Source organism: Phyllosticta citriasiana (genome assembly GCF_038021145.1).
Source record: "Phyllosticta citriasiana strain CBS 120426 chromosome Unknown IWZ02scaffold_1, whole genome shotgun sequence".
NCBI classification, from domain to species: Eukaryota; Fungi; Ascomycota; class Dothideomycetes; order Botryosphaeriales; family Phyllostictaceae; genus Phyllosticta; species Phyllosticta citriasiana.
In genome coordinates, this window is record NW_027117278.1 from 1,979,452 (window position 1) to 1,997,839 (window position 18,388).

General features: G+C 53.3%; 7 protein-coding genes across 7 annotated transcripts; 4 read left to right on the forward strand and 3 right to left on the reverse strand.

Annotated features, from left to right (window-relative positions):
- Nucleotides 1-247: 247 nt before the first annotated feature.
- Nucleotides 248-2,149, reverse strand: IWZ02DRAFT_496000 (uncharacterized protein; the record flags this gene model as incomplete). The annotated part of the gene is made up of 8 exons (XM_066770159.1): nucleotides 1,957-2,149; nucleotides 1,659-1,869; nucleotides 1,548-1,606; nucleotides 1,380-1,489; nucleotides 1,230-1,323; nucleotides 1,139-1,175; nucleotides 923-1,090; nucleotides 248-867 (listed from the first exon to the last, which is right to left on the reverse strand). Exons 1-8 carry the CDS (start codon nucleotides 2,035-2,037, stop codon nucleotides 248-250), a joined length of 1,380 nt encoding a protein of 459 aa, XP_066627282.1. The 5' UTR covers nucleotides 2,038-2,149.
- A 1,391-nt stretch (nucleotides 2,150-3,540) lies between these two features.
- On the reverse strand, nucleotides 3,541-5,349 carry IWZ02DRAFT_439917 (uncharacterized protein). The gene is made up of 5 exons (XM_066766802.1): nucleotides 4,893-5,349; nucleotides 4,688-4,842; nucleotides 4,399-4,630; nucleotides 4,229-4,351; nucleotides 3,541-4,176 (listed from the first exon to the last, which is right to left on the reverse strand). The coding sequence occupies exons 1-5, from the start codon at nucleotides 5,305-5,307 to the stop codon at nucleotides 4,004-4,006; spliced, it is 1,098 nt and encodes a 365-aa protein (XP_066627283.1). The 5' UTR covers nucleotides 5,308-5,349; the 3' UTR covers nucleotides 3,541-4,003.
- A 147-nt stretch (nucleotides 5,350-5,496) lies between these two features.
- On the forward strand, nucleotides 5,497-7,234 carry IWZ02DRAFT_23015 (uncharacterized protein). The gene is made up of 2 exons (XM_066762938.1): nucleotides 5,497-5,688; nucleotides 5,753-7,234. The coding sequence occupies exons 1-2, from the start codon at nucleotides 5,630-5,632 to the stop codon at nucleotides 7,032-7,034; spliced, it is 1,341 nt and encodes a 446-aa protein (XP_066627284.1). The 5' UTR covers nucleotides 5,497-5,629; the 3' UTR covers nucleotides 7,035-7,234.
- A 199-nt stretch (nucleotides 7,235-7,433) lies between these two features.
- On the forward strand, nucleotides 7,434-8,651 carry IWZ02DRAFT_467141 (uncharacterized protein; the record flags this gene model as incomplete). The annotated part of the gene is made up of 3 exons (XM_066768541.1): nucleotides 7,434-8,025; nucleotides 8,086-8,107; nucleotides 8,186-8,651. 3 exons carry the CDS (start codon nucleotides 7,434-7,436, stop codon nucleotides 8,649-8,651), a joined length of 1,080 nt encoding a protein of 359 aa, XP_066627285.1.
- A 2,551-nt stretch (nucleotides 8,652-11,202) lies between these two features.
- IWZ02DRAFT_23226 (putative caffeine resistance protein 5) lies at nucleotides 11,203-13,454 on the reverse strand. The gene is made up of 5 exons (XM_066762961.1): nucleotides 12,967-13,454; nucleotides 12,722-12,913; nucleotides 12,174-12,668; nucleotides 11,570-12,124; nucleotides 11,203-11,477 (listed from the first exon to the last, which is right to left on the reverse strand). Exons 1-5 carry the CDS (start codon nucleotides 13,327-13,329, stop codon nucleotides 11,349-11,351), a joined length of 1,734 nt encoding a protein of 577 aa, XP_066627286.1. The 5' UTR covers nucleotides 13,330-13,454; the 3' UTR covers nucleotides 11,203-11,348.
- A 976-nt stretch (nucleotides 13,455-14,430) lies between these two features.
- IWZ02DRAFT_486785 (uncharacterized protein) lies at nucleotides 14,431-15,566 on the forward strand (the record flags this gene model as incomplete). Its single annotated transcript, XM_066769295.1, has 5 exons — nucleotides 14,431-14,677; nucleotides 14,738-14,914; nucleotides 14,974-15,187; nucleotides 15,244-15,276; nucleotides 15,332-15,566. The coding sequence occupies 5 exons, from the start codon at nucleotides 14,431-14,433 to the stop codon at nucleotides 15,564-15,566; spliced, it is 906 nt and encodes a 301-aa protein (XP_066627287.1).
- Nucleotides 15,567-16,209: 643 nt separating this feature from the next.
- IWZ02DRAFT_23102 (Alpha/Beta hydrolase protein) lies at nucleotides 16,210-18,016 on the forward strand. Its single transcript, XM_066762945.1, has 4 exons — nucleotides 16,210-16,593; nucleotides 16,918-17,137; nucleotides 17,190-17,722; nucleotides 17,775-18,016. The coding sequence occupies exons 1-4, from the start codon at nucleotides 16,272-16,274 to the stop codon at nucleotides 17,945-17,947; spliced, it is 1,248 nt and encodes a 415-aa protein (XP_066627288.1). The 5' UTR covers nucleotides 16,210-16,271; the 3' UTR covers nucleotides 17,948-18,016.
- Nucleotides 18,017-18,388: the final 372 nt, after the last annotated feature.

Below are 18,388 nucleotides of genomic sequence, written 5' to 3' on the forward strand. Positions count from 1 at the left end.
GCATCGTATATTGCAAGCGACTCAACCACACAGGTACTAGAATCCCCAGCATTGCAGTCGTATCAGAGGTTTGGCAGATTACACTGAAGATGTACAGAGAATAATGTATGGAATGTTCCAACTGGTATCGCTCGCGCAGGATCCCCATTTATACCAAGACACCCAACGCCTGTGGACTGACAACGGCCAGCTTCCGGTTCCTGTACCCTCATGGAAACGTGTAGGCTTGACCTTGAACCTCGAAATATCATACAACCTCATCCCTCACTCGGGTGCCATCTCGATGCTGACGCTTCGGGGGACTTTGGCTTCGCTCATTGCTATTCCGTCCGGAGCCTGCGACGCTGGCAATCTGCGACTCAGAATCCACCTCTTCGACTTCGACTTCGCGCGTCTGCTCTTTTGTCACGACGATCCTGTCAAGCCGGTAGTCGCCATCCACCGCGGTTGCCATAACTACCTCACGAGGAGATTTATCACCCGAATTTATCGGCACCGCTTCGCACTGAGCATGCACCGTTGCCTTTGCGCCGTCCCAACCATCGTAGCCGTTGCGCGTTCCGCTGTTCGCACTCGGATCAGACGTTGCGGGATGCGCGCGATTCCAGCTCATGTGCACCCTTTCCGCCCGACTTAGCGTACTATTGAGCTCTTCTTCGTCACCCAGGTCAAAGTCGACGCCATCGCGTCCCGCCTTCGAGTGCACTGGGCTACGCCTGTCGGCGCTTGGCTGTGGATGCAGCTTGTTGTGGAAGCCGCCACGTGCACCACCCGCACTCCCTCGTGAGTTGTTTTGCAGCGAACTGCCTTGGCGGCCAGCACTGTCGAAAGATGTAACCCAGTGGAGAACAATGACGGAGAAAAGTACTGGAGCAGCCGGTCAGTATTTTCTCGGGGGTTTGCATGCATATGCAAGACTTACTGTCGGCATTGCAGCACATGAGGCATATCCATCCGGGTTCTCCAACAAGGACCATGAGAATGGTAAGATTGGTGACGCTCGAGGTGAGGGTTGCGCAGCTGCCGAAGAAGGTACGAATGGCCATCCTGCGGAGCGTCCTGTTTGTTCTCTCTCGGTACGAATAAAGCTCTGTCAACAATCAGTAACCGCTACAGAAGACATCGAGAACAAACTTACGCCTAAGGGGTAGGAGGAAGAGCGAGGTCAAGTACACCTGGAAGGATCAGTCAATTGCTGATCTGTGTCAACAGGGTAGGCGTATACACACATTAACAACGACATCGAAGACGATGAGCGGCATCATGGCTTTCTTTTTCATGCCGATGATACACATGCCTTGCTCATTCTTGTATGATATCCTCCTGCGCAACTGTTAGCTTGGCACGTATTGTCTTACGGAGCTTGTGGCGCGACGTACCACACAAAGTTCAAGATGACCACGACGGTGTAGGGCAACAGCATGCCGAAACAATTGAAAAGGTACAGTGGGTCCCTCATCCTGAGTATCCGTGAGCCTCTTATGATGTACTGTTTGAAGTTCGGTCAGCATGCCGTCCACGAAGCGATGATGCATTTTGCAACCTACCACTTTCTCGACCAAGAAGCAGTAAATTAATATTTTGGAACTCATGTAGCAAACAAGACCTAGTGTCGTCAGTGAATGAATCTTACTGGCCAGTTGATGCGGCAGACTTACATAGCAGTATGGCGCCATCGCAAATGGTCTCATCCTCGTTTATGCCCAAGTCTTTAAACATGGCAGTAACAAAAACAAAAATGTAAGAATCGAAGTAGATCAGAATGATTAGCCAAGCGGTCAAGGGCAGCGCAAGCCATCGTCCCACTTTCTGTACGCGGCGAGTAATGAGAACGGAGAGTACAGAGAGGGTGAGCAAGGACAAAATCATCTGTTGTGGGGAAAAGGTACGGTCAGCTCACCACCTCACGAAGTCGCTTGTAGCAGTCACCTTTCGGACCGGCTCTCAACCACTCACCGATGTGATTCGACCACCTTCTGGGATGGGCGCGGCTTTGTCCGGCCCCGCCCTGACCACGAGCTGGGCGATTTTCTCCATGTTGAGCGTTCTCGTTTGCTCAAAAAAGGCACCTAGAAGGAAGAATGGCCAGAGAAGAAGTAGGATCAGACCAGCTGCAAGCAAGCATTAGGTTTGCCAACATGGTCTGCAGGTATTAGTAACTAAACTCTACTGGGCGCCCGCGGCTCCTTCGAGACTTTCCGTCTCTGCTCCCCCTTCTCCAAAAAAGCCTTCTTGGTGCGCGTTGCACGCGATAATTCATCTGCGCCAATCATTTGGACCGGACAAGTAGGCTCGTTGCGCCCATGCTTCGTTTCAACGGCCCCAGTCAACGGCCCCAGTCGAAGGTTTGCTGCATCTAGCGTGAAGGTTGTGGTTAGCAAGGGGACGAATAGGATAGACCCAGCGGCCACATGCTTGGGGTCGCGGCCTTCTTTGCGCTCCACTTCAGTCGCATGCAGTACCAATTTCGCTTCCGTTTGCCCAAAGCCGTAACAAGAAGCAACAAGCTCGCCTCGAACGTGTCGCCTGGCGCAGGCACATGTATCCTTGCGTTGGCCAAGGGTAATGACGTCTGTTCAGAGCTGGGCACTTACTTGGGAGGCAGACAGTATGCCGAAGACTCAAGTTGACAAGATCCTAGATGCCCATACGTGCCCGACACTGCCATCCATGGACGCGCGTGGTCGTGACGGCACGTTGTTGCAGATTCGGTGAGAAGCCGTCAGTTCTCAGTTATCCCGATACGACTGCATGACCATGCGGCCTTCCCAAACGAAAAACTGGGTCTACGTTTCCTCAGCAGTTCTCGGTAGCAGTGGTAGTGGCACTGGAAAGAAGTCCACAAGCTATTTAATGGGGCTTGCGTCCGCGGTGATACTTATGGCCCTTTGCGCCTTTTGATTCACTGACTTCTTGACCGACTCCAGCACACGTTCTGCCATGTGAGATCGGATCTGAAGAACGACTCCTATCCGACTCGGAACATGCTTCACGAGAGTTTGTCCAATTCCTTTTCTTCTGCAGAACGCGTTCCGTCTCTCGAAAAGAAGGGACCCAAAACATGTGGCGCGCTTCGACACCTTCGCGCGGCACGCTTTTTCACCCTGTGCAAAATTGACCGGAGCGCGCAAGCCGCGAAGGGATGCGGTGGACGTGGCCAGAAAGAACGATCTGATTTCCCAGCTGCCCGCAAAGTAAAAACCAACGGCGTCCCCAAAAGTTGTGAGCGAGTCATCTGCTTCGGGAGCCCGCACGGGGGGCATGCCTGGTCTTTGGGCGGCTGGGCGGGAGGCGGGAGAGGAGGGATGCCAGTCCTTCTTCGCAGACCGCCTATCTCAACGGCCAGGCGTGATCTGCTCTTCAGCCACGGAAAAGCACGTGTCGAACGCGCGCGCTGCGTCATATCTGGCTGAGCTCGCGGGGTAATTGTCCTGGAATGGCGATGGGAATCTGCTAGTGTTTGGAAACGGCGCAGCGCTTGGACCTGCCGGCAGTTCAATTGGGTTCATTGCTTAGCTGCCGCTACCCTGCATTCTATTAGTGAGCAAAGGCGGGCAAAACTTCCCAACTGAATGGATTTCGCTCCAAGAGAAACGTATCGCAGATCTGTGACGGATGCTCCTTGAACGGCACGCAAAACACAGTCCGCTGGCACTGCAATTCCAAACGAGCTTGTAGATGCTTTGCCGTTTCAAGTGACTCCGGCCGCTCTGCAAGCTCTCTAAGTATTCAACATCAGGTTCAGTTCTCTGATACACCAGGGGCGCTTTTGAGCGCACGAATACCGAGAATGCGGAGATAGTAGGTCCAGAGGCTTGCATGACCTGAAAGTCAGACTTGGGAATGACTAAACAATGATGCAAGAATATCTTGCCCGAAAATTGCGGATAGACATAGGCCTGAGGCACTAAGAAGATGGAATGCGAAACTTGAGCATCGAGAAAGACATAGTCCTTATGGCTTCAGTGGGATAGTTGGTATATTTGCCGATGTTTTGACCGCCTCAATACCAAATGCTCCGTGTGCGATGATGCGGTATCTGTTCTAGTCCGGTCTTTTCAAGCTCCTTCATGGTGTCGTACAAGAAGAAGTCTATCAATATCGCATTGACCTTGGCTTCTGGATGGTTCTTGACGATTTCCCGTCTAAGTTGCTCGACACACCAGATACTGCAACCTGTGGCCATCGAAAGTAAGCAGCAGTCAAGGAAAACAGACGTTCGAGTTACCTCGTAGCTGGATTTCCCACGAATGACCGGATTCTATTTCTTCTTGACGCCGAATGCGACCCTCCAATGATGGGCTGTACCACATGCACCCGAGGGTGTGTAGGATTTGAGGCACTCGATAGTCTGCAGCTCGATTAGCGCAGGCAATGTTTCACTGGGGACAAACTTACCAGCAAACATGGTGATTTTGTCAATATCGTGGAATTTGCCATAACCTTCGCCGTTGAAGGCGGCCCATAGATCTGCCACGAAAATCTGGGCACGCTTCAAGATGCGGACTTTCTTGCCCTCGAATTTTGTCTCATCGCGAAAGCAGGGGAAGTGGTCAGCTAAAAGATTGACCAGCTTGGCCGCAGAGTTTTGAGCTTCTGAAATAAGGTTGACCACACTTCCATCGAAATCCTGAAAGACCAAGTGAGCATACCACTGGAAAACGGCGGGGTGTAGAAGCATCCATACCTCACGTAGAACCTGACCTGCTTCCCGCAGACAGACCATGCGCTCATGGAAAAGGGGAATTTCTTCGTCCGTCGCGGAGCTGAAGACTGTGCGGAGGAAATCCTCAGTGAACAAGTCGTTGTCGGTCCAGAAAGACGGATCTGTAATGGGAATTTCTAGGGGGCGTCATCAGAAGTTGGATCGCTCGTAGGTTGGTGGCACAAACCTCCATCGAGAGCCCTTTGTAGAATGGCTACCAAGCTCCAATAGCCAGTCCACTTCTTGCCCTTGTAAATGACAGCAAAGCGCTCATCTTCATTCTTGTCCGACCAAAAGGAGAAGTTGAGCAGGTCCATTGTGAAGATGAAATTGACAGTGGCTTCATCCTTGGTCTTGGGGTGTAGCTCATGCTCTGACCATGAGTTTGTGCCGTAGCTCTTGGCTTGCATCTGCTTCCAGATGGATTCTGCAGCCCGCTGGGTCCCTTTCATGTCCAGGGCGACATCGATGCTGTTGTTGTAGATAAACGAGGCATGATCAAGGACCTTTGTGTCTGCAGGCAGAGATGGATCTGGCGGACCAAGGCCTAGATGGGCCTTGAGCAGCGAGACGAGCTCAGGGTCTGCTTCGTCGTCGGACATGATAGGTGCAGACAGAAAGATTGCATGCGTCGGCCGACCAGGCCAGCGGGCGTGGAGCCGGGCAGCGCCAGCGGCTCTCCGTTCCTCTCTCGGGCCGTGTCCGGGGCGGGGTTCGGAGGTCCGTGTGGCCGACCCTGCAGATCATTTCCTGCCCGTGGCTCCCGTCTGCTGCCCTGCTCCACCAGAACTCACATGACGTGACTGGCACCGCCACCGCACCCGGTGGAATGACTGGGTCGCCATCCACTCCCCACGCTCCTTCGTCTCCATCACTGCACCTCTACACTCTCCTCTCAGCTCTGTGAGGCGCAACACTTCCAACATGGCGCCGTCTGCTGGGCATCTGCATAAGCTGTTGGCCCGGAACTCCAAGCTGCTCCGGTGATTCTTGCTCGTCCACTCCGGTCCAACCGCCCAGGCTCCCCTACTGACTGAACTCAAACAGGCAGGCTTGGAAGAAGACCCAACAGCTCATTCGAGACAAACTCCCTCCTTCACTACGTCCTACCGAGGCCGAACTGGTCCCCGTATACGCTCGCAATGGACCCAAGCACCCACTTCCGCGCGCTGCCGCCCTCAGGCAAAGTAAGGGTCGCTGGTACACGACTCACAGCTACATCAACGCTGCTGTCCGTCGCTTCACCACAGAAGCCCGCCAGGCTTCCAAGCTCGACCGCCCTAGCTCGCGCGTCTGGACTGCCGTCAACCAGTCCGCTGGTCGTGCTCCCTTTGCCACCACCCTCCGGCCAAACCTTACTGGAGGCACTCTCGGCCGTACCGCTGGAGGGTACTCTATCGGAGGTGGGAGAGTTGGTGGTGCGAGGTACTTCTCGCATGGCCCCGCTGCTCCCGCTCAAGTCGTACACAACGTTTCTCAGGCTGTGCGCGCTTTCATGATCGGTGGCCAGAAGGCGCAGTTCGACGGCTTTGATCCGAGAACCGGAGAAAAACGGTTCAGGGCAGTCAGCGCTACCCAAGAGGATGTTATCCGGAAGATGGCTTCTCTCCCCCGGACAACCCCAGGATCATCGATTGAGTTCAGCGTCAATCCTACCATTACTGCCCTGACGCCTCTTGGATCCGTCGCTGGATTCTCGCGAAAAACCGAGACCCCCAACCTCAACACCGAGGGTCTGCTTGACGTCCTCTCTGCCGACTTCTCCCGGGCTTTGAAGGAGCTTGCCATGGTGCTCAATGACTTGAAATCGCTGTCCCAGCTCGGCGACTTGCCGCTTACATATCAAGACGCGACTCTACGTGTCCACTTCCCGGGCTGCGACGCGGACACCGTTGAGAAGCTTTGTGATGAACTAGGTGTACGGGGCGGCTTTGTTCGTCAAGATGAAGAATTCGACACATTCGTCGGCACGGAAATTGCCCTGCTCTTTCCATTTGCTCCAAGCAAGACCCCGTCCGAGGCCTCTTTCTACACCAAACCGGCAGAAACGCGTCCAATGTACCAGGCTCCAATTGAGTGGCAGTCGATGCTTTCACAAGACAAGCTAAGCACCGTCGACTACTCAATCCAGTCCGATTTGGGACTAGAGGGGCTTGACGAAGTCAACCCATGGGTCTCGATGTCCTCACCTTCCGGGTACGAAAGTATCCACAGTAGTCACGCTCGCGAGTCTGCGCCTTCGGACGCCCAGACTCCTTTGGAATACCAAGGCTTCGAGGGCATCTACCAGTTTATCCAAGAGTGCGACAATGCGCCACGCTGCTTCTAGATTCCCCCACACTGCTTCTTTCATTGGCTCAGATTGACGATTTTCATCCAGTTGGATGGGTAGGATAGGCCTTTCTTTTTTTGTTTCCATCAACAAGTGGCAGTCGCCAATTTCATGTCACGACAGCATTTGCATCTAGCAACGTCATTTCTCATTTTCTGAATCATTCACGTTGTTCACCGTTAAGTCTTGTGTCAGTTGTGGCTGTGTCCGAATTGCGTCCGGCGCTTGCTGACTGCAGGAGACGTCATCCGTAGAACTCCAAGCACCCTTGTGAAACGTTGATCAGACCGCTAGATCTTCAACAAGCTAAGCATTTTCACACAGGCATTTAAGTTGCGTCGCGCTGTTCTACGAGTCGCTTGTGTCGCCAAGTTTTTAACAAAACTCGAGTCCGTCATGCAACATTTCGCGCCGCATCCGAGATCGGCTTTCGAAGGATACTACTCCAAATTTAAATTACCATCAGGCTCCTACTTGGCGCTGATAATCTGCAGCGTACCAAAAGCATCTGCAAAGCCTCATATGGTGTCGTTTACCTATGTACCCAAGGACATTTCCCATATTTATCAGCGCGAAATTTGGGTTGAAGGTATTGAGCGTGTAACCAAAGGATCCCAGGGGGCATTCGAGCTACGCATCCCGAGATTTGGCACCGTGTCTTGCTCAATCGACTCCACCACCAGGTACTCGCTCTCTTGCGAGTTTTTTTCCTTCGAGGCGACTGTCTATGGAAGCACCAGAGTTCCATGGAACAGGGAATCAGCGGAGTCTACGCCAGAGGGCCAGCTAGTCCATCTCCCACTCCCCCTTCACTGGCACGTCCACACACTTGGATCGCTTGCCAATTTTCGATTGAGCATACCAGAGACGCTGTATGATTTGGCGGTTGTTGATCTAGAGGGCGTTGCCCTCGTTCACCAGGAGAAGAATTGGGCATCTAGCTTTCCTTCCGCACACATCTGGATCCAAGCATGCGAGCCGATTCATGGTCCCCTTCCAACTCCTGTCGTACCGTCTCCATCTTCAAGCACCTCGACCGAAAGCACAGCTACGGACTCATACAGCCCTTCGTCTAGCGACCGTTTAATCCCGTCATCCTCATCATCGTCTCCAAGGTCATCCAGCACTTCTCCCTCTCCTTCCCCAAGTCCTCCTCTTTCGGTTCCTGTCCGCGCCTTTTGCCTTGCTGGCGGTCAGATTCTAGGCACCACTGCCTTTCTACTTGCCCACCACTCACCGTCTTTCAAGCGGCCTCTTACCTTCACACCTCCTTTATCGATGCGGGCACTTAATTTCTCTCCCTTCATGAGTACGCACATTGACTGGGCGTCTCGGAGCGTCCATATCGAAGTGCGCGGGTGGCGTCGTAAGACTAACGTTCACGCTCGAGGGGAAAGGGAAGACTTCTTCGGATTGAGCGCACCATTTGTAGATGGGCACAGGAAGAATTGGTGTGCAGAGAGCTTCAATGCACTGATTGAGGTGGAGGTGCACGAGTGGAGATGGACAAAATGGCAATGGGAGCGCGTCAGTGTCGAGAAATTTGAGAAGGCGAGTTTGGAGTTCGGGGGCGAGTGGTACGGTGACAGAGGGGATCGCTGCACCACAGGCTAATCGTGTGGAATTCAAGAGACCACAGAGAAAATCTACCATCAGCCAGAGTAAGATCTTAGTGCCAAAGAAAAGTTGGAGGAAGGACCCGAGGACATTCAAGCATCCAATTGGATGCTTCCTCTCCACATTTCCTCGGTCAGCCTTACTTCCTCTCTGCAACGCCTGTGTGAGAAGACCCCTGTCTGATCTGAGAAGCCCCGCTGAAAAGATTTGTCTCTTGGTTCCAAACCTCTTGTGCCCTTATTTGTATCCCCGTGTCTAAGTCCTTAACTCCGTCCATCCAATTGACCTCTTGTTCCAGCACCCTCAAGCCCCACAAGACAAAAAGGGACCCGTCACGTCAAGACCTCCAAGATACCGTCATACATTTTCGAGACACCACATGCTGAGTAGCTGCAGGCTGCGAATCCCATCAAGCGAATGCATGCGGATGTGTGATGATGGCGCGTAGCACGAAAACCCCATGTTCTTGTCAGCTTTGGTGTCCATTTGGGGTCCAGGGGCTGAGACCGACTGTTCCACTGCGTATGGCCTCCACCCCTCAATCTCTCGTCATCATCAACATCGTCGTCCCCAAATCGCCCAACCTAGCACCTCTCGAGTCCCCACTCCCTGGGCGCTGGGATCCGGGACCACCCGCGTCTGACATGGAACCTCTCAATTGCTCTGACCAAGGTCGGTCTCCGTGCACAGCCCGCTGGGCGGGCCACGTGGGAGAAGCTAGGATGAGATGATGGGTTTGCCCGTGCGCTGTGCTTGTGGGACTGAGCTGACCCAGGCTGACGGCTTTCGAAGTGCCACCCGGCAGTTGGGATTCGACATCGTCGCATGCAGCAGAAGAGAAGAAAAAGGACAGAGAGAACGAGAGGAGACAGAGACAGGAGGCGTGAAGCACTGGAAAGAAACAGCCGGTAGTCTGCCACGGTACAAATGTCAGACTTTACTGCTGACCACATTGACTTTGAGACGTCAAGGCATCCATTCCCCACTGCACCGCTGCCATCCCGCCTGCGTACTTCCGTTCCATTCATTACCTTGTCGCGAGGCTGCTCCTGCCATGTGCTAAGACAACAGATGAGAGGCGTCGGTGCTGCCTTCATCGACGGCTCTCAGCTCAGCTCCTCTTCGCTCGACAACTCCCGGAAAACGCCCCCTCGATGGCGCTCTGGACCACCAACCTGCACGTATCCGCGTCGCGTTTACGAACTAGCCCAAGAGAAGGGCTAAATCGACCTATGTGTCGCGCGGACAGTTCGGAGAGGTACTCGCGCGCAGGTACCTCACTCCCAAAAGTCAATCCCGCGTCCTTGACCCTTTTCCCCCTTCGCGAGGTAAGCAGAGCCGGAAGAACGAGCGTAGACGGCGGCCTGGACCGCGCTTATTCGCTTGTTGGCGGCTGGGCCCGGGTGGGCGCGGTCCAGAATTAGCACATGTTGGTGTTTAGGAAGTCAGAGACGAACGTGTGGGCGGGGGAGAAACAGACACGAGGGGGAGAAGAGTCACTCGGACAGGTGGAGACAGCGGAAGGCGAGGTGCCAAGCACCGAGGCGGAGTTAGCATGACATGAGGATGGAAATGAGTAATGGAGATGTTCAGTTAAGCTTTTTGATCGAGCTTCTTCCGGGTTATTTGGCGAGCGCGCCGGGGGTGGTCCTTGAGTCATGCTTGGCGGCTGCCGTCTTGATTGGTTAGAGCTTCATTTTTCTTTTGTTATCTTACGTCATCTTTGAGATCAGAGACACGAGACCGAGAGCGAGAATAGGTGTCGGTGGTAAATGTGTTGGTGGTTTGCCTGTGCGTGCTTTGATTGGCTCGGATGCCTCTGGCGAATGGAACAGTGCCTAGGTAGGCTGCGAGCTCGAGGCTGACAAGGTCCAATCAGCCACTCAGAATGCATGTAGCCGCGCGCACAAATGTATCAGTGCCGTCTGTTTACTTGTTGCAACTTTGGCTGCGCTCGACTTGTCATCCCGTTTGCGTGTGCGCTCGCTCTTGCTGCCTCTTCTGTGCAGGATAGGCGAGCGGCTGGCTGGTGTTACCTCAGCTCGCGGCCTGCATCTGCGTCGTCGTTGGGGGGCGGTTACTTAGTTCTGACTTTTGAGACACAACCGGAGAGCGCATGCATCGACATGTGCGGATGACCGTGACTAGCGGTCGGGGACTTCGCACCGAATATGCACTCCTGCTGGACGTTGGCAGTGCAGATTGACAAAAAAGATAGGCCGCTCTTGGCTGTGGTTGGCTTGCATTTTGCTTCCGAGACAGCATCAATGTGGAAGCATTCAGCGGTGACTGCAAAGCTGACGAAGGAAGAGTGGTTGATCAATTTTTCTCTTGGATTGCGCAAGGTCCCAGATACAGCCTCGCTCCGGTACGGACTTCGAGGTCGCCACCTGGAAATCTAAGCTGACAGATTGGAGACTTCTCTAAGCGCAAGAAAGCAATACTGCAAAACGCAATTGGGGTATGAAATGTCATGCCTTGCTTAAGTTCATCCTGCTTCGCCATTCTGCCAATTTTCCGTCAAATTATACACATTGAAACTTAGGAGTTGGCTTCGTAGGAGTATTAACATTATGTAATTATTCATCAAGTCCAAATGCGATTGATGTAGCTGTGGACTGGAGGAGGTGGATGGATGTGACGTCATGAAATCGTGAGAACAGCAAAGAAACTTGGAATAGCGGGACACGCAGATTAGAAATCCTTCCGCGCGTGGCGGCTCATCTTGCGCAGTCGCTCACCGACGTAGTAGAGCACGAACGGAATTGGAATGAATGCGATCGAGAGGAAGCCAAGCGTGCTGCTGGCCCACGCGGTACCGAGCTGTTGAGAATCATTGTCAGCGACTGGCTCGTCATGATCGCACCACTGCTGATCCGACTTGACCAGGGGGCGTGCAGGGATTTCAAACTTACATTGACATACATGGCCCTGGCGAAGAGCGGGAACCCAGCACCGAAGCTAGAACGCATGATGTCATTGCCAGCAAGAACGCTAGCCACATAATCCGGATAGGCATCGCTGAGGTAATTGAGAACCGAGTTGAAGAGAAGCATAGCCCCCATGCTGAAAAAGGATGAGCCAATGATTGGCATGATCCAGTGGATATCTTCGCGAGCACTCCAACCGAACCAGAATAGACAGACGGGAATGAAGAACGCTCCAACACATGCGGCGGGAAGACGCTTCTCCGGTTGAATCTCGCCATTTTCATTGAAGTGCTTTTCCTGTACCTTGTAAAGATACCAGAAGAAGGGCGGAACGACGACCAGGACTCCGATGAAAATGCCGAGGAATGCAAGGCCGAGTTGTCCAAGATTGAAGCCGTGCAGCTCGACAAAGACGATAGGGAAGGACTCGAACCAGATGTACAAGAGACCATAAATCAATGCAATGTACAGGTTGAGCAAGAAGACCATGGGCTCGGTGAAGTTCAGTGTGATGGGGCGAACAAGAACCATCATGGCAACCTGGACTTCATTAGCGTGAAACTATGGAACTTAAAGGCCAAGTGCGTACGTCAGAAGGCTTCATGTGCTCGGAAGCCAGCTCAGGCTCGCATTTCAGCTTCTCGTTGCCGGTGATCTTGCGAAGACGGCGAGTCCGTCGGTACAAGATGTTCGCTGAGCTCGTCTCAGGGAGGAGGAAGAAGATGAAGACGAGGCAGAATCCAGACAACCACATGAGTTCCCAAATGGTCCAGGTCCAGCCTTTCGCCTGGACGGCAAATCCTCCTACCAAAGGCCCCATGGTCGGTCCGCAGACAGCGGCGATTCCCCAGATGGTGATTCCGTACGCGCGCTTTCTTGGGGCGTACATGTCTGCAATGGAGGCGCCACCGGTTGCCAGGACCGGTGATCCGAAGAAGCCAGTCAAGAAACGAAATGCAAGGAGCATGCCAAAGTTGGTCGCCAAAGCAGTAGGAACCTGGAAAATGACGAAGATTATGAGAGTTACGATGTAGATAGGACCACGACCAATGAAGGGCATCTCAGACATGGGGGCCCATAACATCTTTGAAATCGTCAGCAATACCGCAGCTCAATGTGGGAAACACCCGCACTTACAGGTCCAACTCCGTACCCTGCCACGAAAAGACACAGGCCAAGGACAGCTGCAACGTCGGAGACGCCAAACTTTTGCATGACATCCTGAACGCCAGCGCTGAAGATAGCAGAACCGATGTAGATACTGAAGGTAAGAAGACAAATTTCGAATGTGACAAAGAACTTTTTTGCTTGAGACCAATTTTGTGGATTCTGTAATGAAGTCAGATGATGTGAGACTTGATGTGACAAGATTGAATACTTGCCTCCGGATCCTTTGGACCCCACCAGCCGACGATATGGAGGTCTTTGCCCTTCTCAGGATCCACTGCGGCTCCACTGGCGGCGTTGACTCCTTCAGCATGGTTGCTCCATGCGCTCCGCAGTGAAGCGCCGTCAGTCTCTTTGTCTTTTTCTTCACTGGCGGTCCTGAAACTTCCCAAGGTGTGGGTGGACTCGACCGGAGGACCAGTAAGTTGACCAAAGCGGGCTACGTTGGCGGACTTTTCTTTGTCGATGAATTCTTTCCATATCGAAGGATCCTGTTCCTCTGGGTATTGGAAAAATTTGGTGCCACCAACGAGGCGCACAAGCTGGCCAAAGGCAGAGTCTCGCATCAAAGTCGCCATGGTGGAGGTATGGAGGACGAAGAGTGCTGGGCCTTGAATTGGACAAGGAGCAGGCGTGGTTGATAAAGCACTGGCGTGGTGCTCTCTTGGCGTCGACGGGTGGCAGATGGAAGACAGCGGAACACAGCATCATACATGTTTATCTAGTCAGCGCCATCTGAAACGGAGCTCGGAGTGACGCAGTAACCCGACCCTAATGAAGCAAGCGTTCCCTGGAGCGGACGGGAGCTGGGGCGACACAAAAAGTGTCTATGACGTTTGTGTGGATTGTCACATCAGCCTTGCGGCGATGTGCCCTGAGAGTGGCGACGAGTCCCGGCTCGATCGTCGTCGTCGACGGTCCCTGCCGAGATGCTCGACGTCCACTCCCTCACAAATCGGCTTTCCGCTCTTTGTCTTTGGTGTTGAAGGCCGATCATTGACCAGTGTCTCTTGCAATGATCATACAGCATGCCCGGTCCAAAATCGTCGATCAACAGTCAGCACGTGGTAAGCTTCCGTGCAACGGGCCAAGCAACGGAGACGACCTGGGCGGAGGGTCGCTGTTGGCATTGATTCGGCTCTGATAAGCTGGTACTGGTACCGACCGGCCCCGCCGACGTAAATGCGACGGCAGACAGCAGACAGGACGGGACCTGGAGACTTGTAACTCAAGAACGAAGGTAGCTCTATGTTCCGAAAGCCACGCGCCACAGCACGTGATGTGGTGACACCCGACGGTCCAGTGCCCGTGCCCATCCTTTGAATGACGCGACCGATCTGGACCGTGTTCCAGTTCCAGTTCCAGTTCCAGTTCCAGTTCCAGTTCCAGTTCTAGTTCCAGTCCCCGCCGGCACTTGGATTTCTGCTGTGGCTTGACGTGGCGGTGCAGCGTCGGCGCTGGACCTGGAGGCTGCAACTGGGGTCGTCGGTACGGCACCGTGATGTCCTGCCATGACCCATCTTTCTCTCTCGCGCATTCTGCTTTGGCAATGCCTTCATCTTCGCTTCCATCAAGGTGGTTGGTCTCTGCCCCATAATCTCCTCTCAGTCTTCCCTGCGCTCTTTTCAATCCAACACTTCCTCTCCTCATTATTGCTCTTGCATACATATACCAACCACATGGCACCGTCAACACCAAGCAGCTTGGCGCTGTCGCCCGCAGGCTGGACGTCCGCACCGCCTGAGATAGTCTTGGAGATTGTCAGTTGCTTGGACTATGACCCCGAGGCCTTGCGCAACCTCATGCGCGTCGACAAGCGGACTTGCCGCATCATGCGCGACTACGAGCACAGCGTGTGCAAAGCTTTCGCTACTGGCCAGTTGCGCCTCAGCATCCTGCGCTCCCCGGACCTCATCACTCCCTCTTGTAAGTCTGCAATCAACTTTCCCCGCATGTCACCATCACAACTCTGACAGTGGTACGCAGCCGGCGATGTTGCAGCAGACATTTCATACGGCGCGCTGGCCGCCGTCCACCATCGAACAGAAGCCGTGACGGAGCTCGCTCATACCATCAAGTCCAGTTCCCCGCATTGTTGGCTTCTCACTTGGCGCCACACTTTCGAAGCGGGCATCAGGCTCCTCCATCGTCTCCATGCGTGCCGTAAGCTGCTTAGGCCCGAGGAACGAACCCAAAGTGCGGACGCTGACGAGAATCCGCAGCCACGTATAATTCCAAAGCCAATTTCATATACGACATGCCGCTCCACGCACTTGTTGCTGTGTTTGTAATTCTCTACTACGGCGGCGAAGCGGCCGAGAACATTGGAGTAGGAATCATCCGCCGCGGCAATCAACCGCCAGATGGAGGCGACCGTCGAGACTTATTCCTCATGTTTCAAGACTTGTGCCTGCAGTGCGGGCCCGATTTCCTTTCGTATGTCGTGCCGAGCAGCGTACCAGCCATTTAGCAACCCCAGCTGACTCTGATAGGAGCATTCTAAACCACGACAAGGACGCTGAAGCGTGAGTCGAGTCCCATCGCGCACCACAACGTTGCTAATTGCGATTTGTCCTTCAGAAAGCTCCGGTCAGGGTGGCAGGCCCTGGACTCGCTCCAGTCCCCAGACGCGAACGGCAATCCGCCGCGTCCGTCCTTGATCAGTCATTTCAACAGGGCAATATCCTTTAGGCTCGAATGCAGACTCAACGAGATCCTTTGCATGTCCCTAGATGTCGCTACCCGCAAGGCAATGCGAAAGATGACCGAGGCCGACGTCACCAAGCTTGTCTGCTTCGATTGTTCCATCGGTTGAGAATTTTCTTTTGATGTTGAGGACAGACTTAGTCACATGGCTTGCGATACCCAATACCCTGGTGTTTGATCTTAGCATTTTGCATGACGGCGGAGTACGGAAGGACAGCTTGGATTTTCTCATCATCGGTCTTGTTCTTTCGCCCACCAAATTGGCTCATCGACGAAGTCGAAGATCAACGACCTTTGACGAACAAGAAGAACAGCAAAAATCGTCCGAGCGAGCTGCTGCTTTGGCATGTGTGAGCAGTTGATGGGTCATTAGTTTGGTCACCTTGGGATGTATTGATTTTTGGATGCTGCGCGAAATGACTTGCACGAGGAGAGAGGTCGAGGAGTTGTTTGGATATGCAAGGTTGAAAGGCTAAGGAGGAGAAGCACGAGAGTTGCAGTGACAGGATAGGGCGCTGTCGAAGGATAGGCAGAAGAGCAACATGCGGAGCTGTGCTGTGCTGGGTTGGGCGGGGTTACAGAGCGAGAGGTTCGCAGGAAGCGTCGATGGTGAAGCCAAATTGAGATGACGATTGGTTGACTGTGATCTAAGATGATGAGCGTTGATTGTTACGACCAGAAGCACAAACAAGTTTGCCTGAGGTGTTGACAGAGTTGGTCAAAGCGCTGCACCAGCCATAAGCGAGGTTCTTGCCGCGCTCCTCCCCGCAACACCACTCCACTCTTATCCACTCCTCTCCACTTCCACTGTGCCATGACTGCTCCTGTCCCTTACACCATTCGCGTATCAGATGAGGCTATCAATCGCCTTCAAGCAAAACTCGCCGTCTCCGATTTCCCTGTTGAGCTAGAAGATCCAGATCAATGGCGCTATGGAGCTCCTCTCGCCGACGTCAAGAGGCTTTCCAACTATTGGAAGGAGGGATTCGATTGGAGAAAAGCCGAAGCGATGCTCAACGAGCTACCAAATTTCAAGACTGAAATCGTCGTCGAAGGCTTCCGACCCATTGATCTCCATTTCATACACCAAAGGAGCGACTTGCCGAGCGCGATTCCGTTGCTCTTTTCTCATGGCTGTATTGACCCTTTTCCTCACGTTTCAGCTCCTCCTCAACAATGTGGCTTTTGACGCCTATTCTGCCATTCAAACCCCATCTAGAGCCTCGACATAGCTCTTGCGTTCCATTACGTCGATTGAAAACAGTCCTCCTTCCATTCTGTTGAGCGCCCGTTGGCTCCCCATTGCACCTGCAAGTGGTATCACAACGTCGGCCACCACGTTCAAATTTTCGAATTTTTCATTCCCTAAGTTCCTTGAGATTGATTTCATCTTAAACCGCGCGCGGACGTCTGCTTGCTGTATGTTGTTGTGGATGCATCAGTTGACTAATGTGTTCAAGGGCCCGGATCCTTCATCGAGGTCACCAAAATACTCCGTGCACTGAAAGACTCTACTCCCGCATTCCACGTTGTAGCACCATCTCTGCCAAACTTTGGTTTCTCCAGTGGGGTAAAAGAGCCAGGCTTCGCCGTTGAGCAGTATGCGGAGGTTTGCCACAAGTTGATGAAACAGCTGGGATATGAGAGATACGTTACTCAAGGGGGAGATTGGGGATTCTTGTATGGCAGGTCATCCTTTCGAAACATGTTCACTGACCTCGTGTCTCTTCAGCATCACTCGAGCCATGGGTTTGTTGTATCCGGAATCCTGCTTAGCTAGCCACATCAACGTGGTTAGAGCGTTTCCTCCCAAGTTCGCGAAACAGCCTCTTCTTGCTGCCAAACACAGTATTACATCCTATTCCAAAGCAGAAAAGCAAGGACTCGAACGATCAGCGTGGTTTGTCAAAGAGGGGGCTGGCTACAACTTGCAGCAGCGGACAAAGCCACAGACAGTCGGGTATGCTCTCGCCGACTCGCCCGTTGCTTGTTTGGCCTGGATTTACGAAAAATTGCATGACTGGACCGATACCTACCCCTGGACAGATGACGAGGTGCTTACGTGGATAAGCATCTACTGGTTTTCGACTGCAGGCCCAGCAGCAAGCGTGAGGATCTACTACGAGGCAGTCCACACACAACCCGGGCGTCACGTCGTCGGCCACAGAGATAGGCTCAGTGAATGGGTTCCCAAGGTGAAACTCGGTGTAGCTCATTTTCCCAAAGAGCTGTACGTGGTGCCACGTTCGTGGGCTCATACACTTGGTAAGTGCTGACCGGAATGCTAAGATCAAGCAGAAAGCTCAAATTGTCCTAGGTCCTGTCGTGCATGAGAGTGAGCATAGTGGTGGTGGCCATTTCGCAGCCTGGGAGCGCCCAGAAGACATTGTCCACGACCTACAGGCAATGTTTGAAAAGAAGGGTCCCTGCTTCAACATTGTTGATGGCAATAGCGGATACGATGACTCTTTCCTAAGAGCCAACATGTAACTCTGCTCGATCCCGAGCCACTTATGCAAGAACATTGCCGTCTCTATTGCGGAATGACATGTGGCTCTATGTGACGTTTGCGACATCAAAGGATTCCTACCTCCCAATCCCTTGGTCGACCGGGATAGCTAAGGCGCGAGTATATGTCTTCAGACACTTAACCGCCCAGTCGGCGATCTCAAGATGCTGAACGGCTTCGCACTCCATCTAGCATCGATTAGCAAGACTTGTAGTCCTACGCTCAACTCGCAATACTTCACGCGCATAAAACGGCCGCCTGCGCATCAATAGACCATTTTGCCTTGGTCCTCACAATATTACACATGTTCGCTTCGAGATTGATTCACTTCGGTCAACTTCAAGAAGGCACCGCTGCTGCTGCGCCCGCCCCGTGCACCCGCGCCGGCCTACATCGGCGGGTCAACACCACTCGAGGCCAGA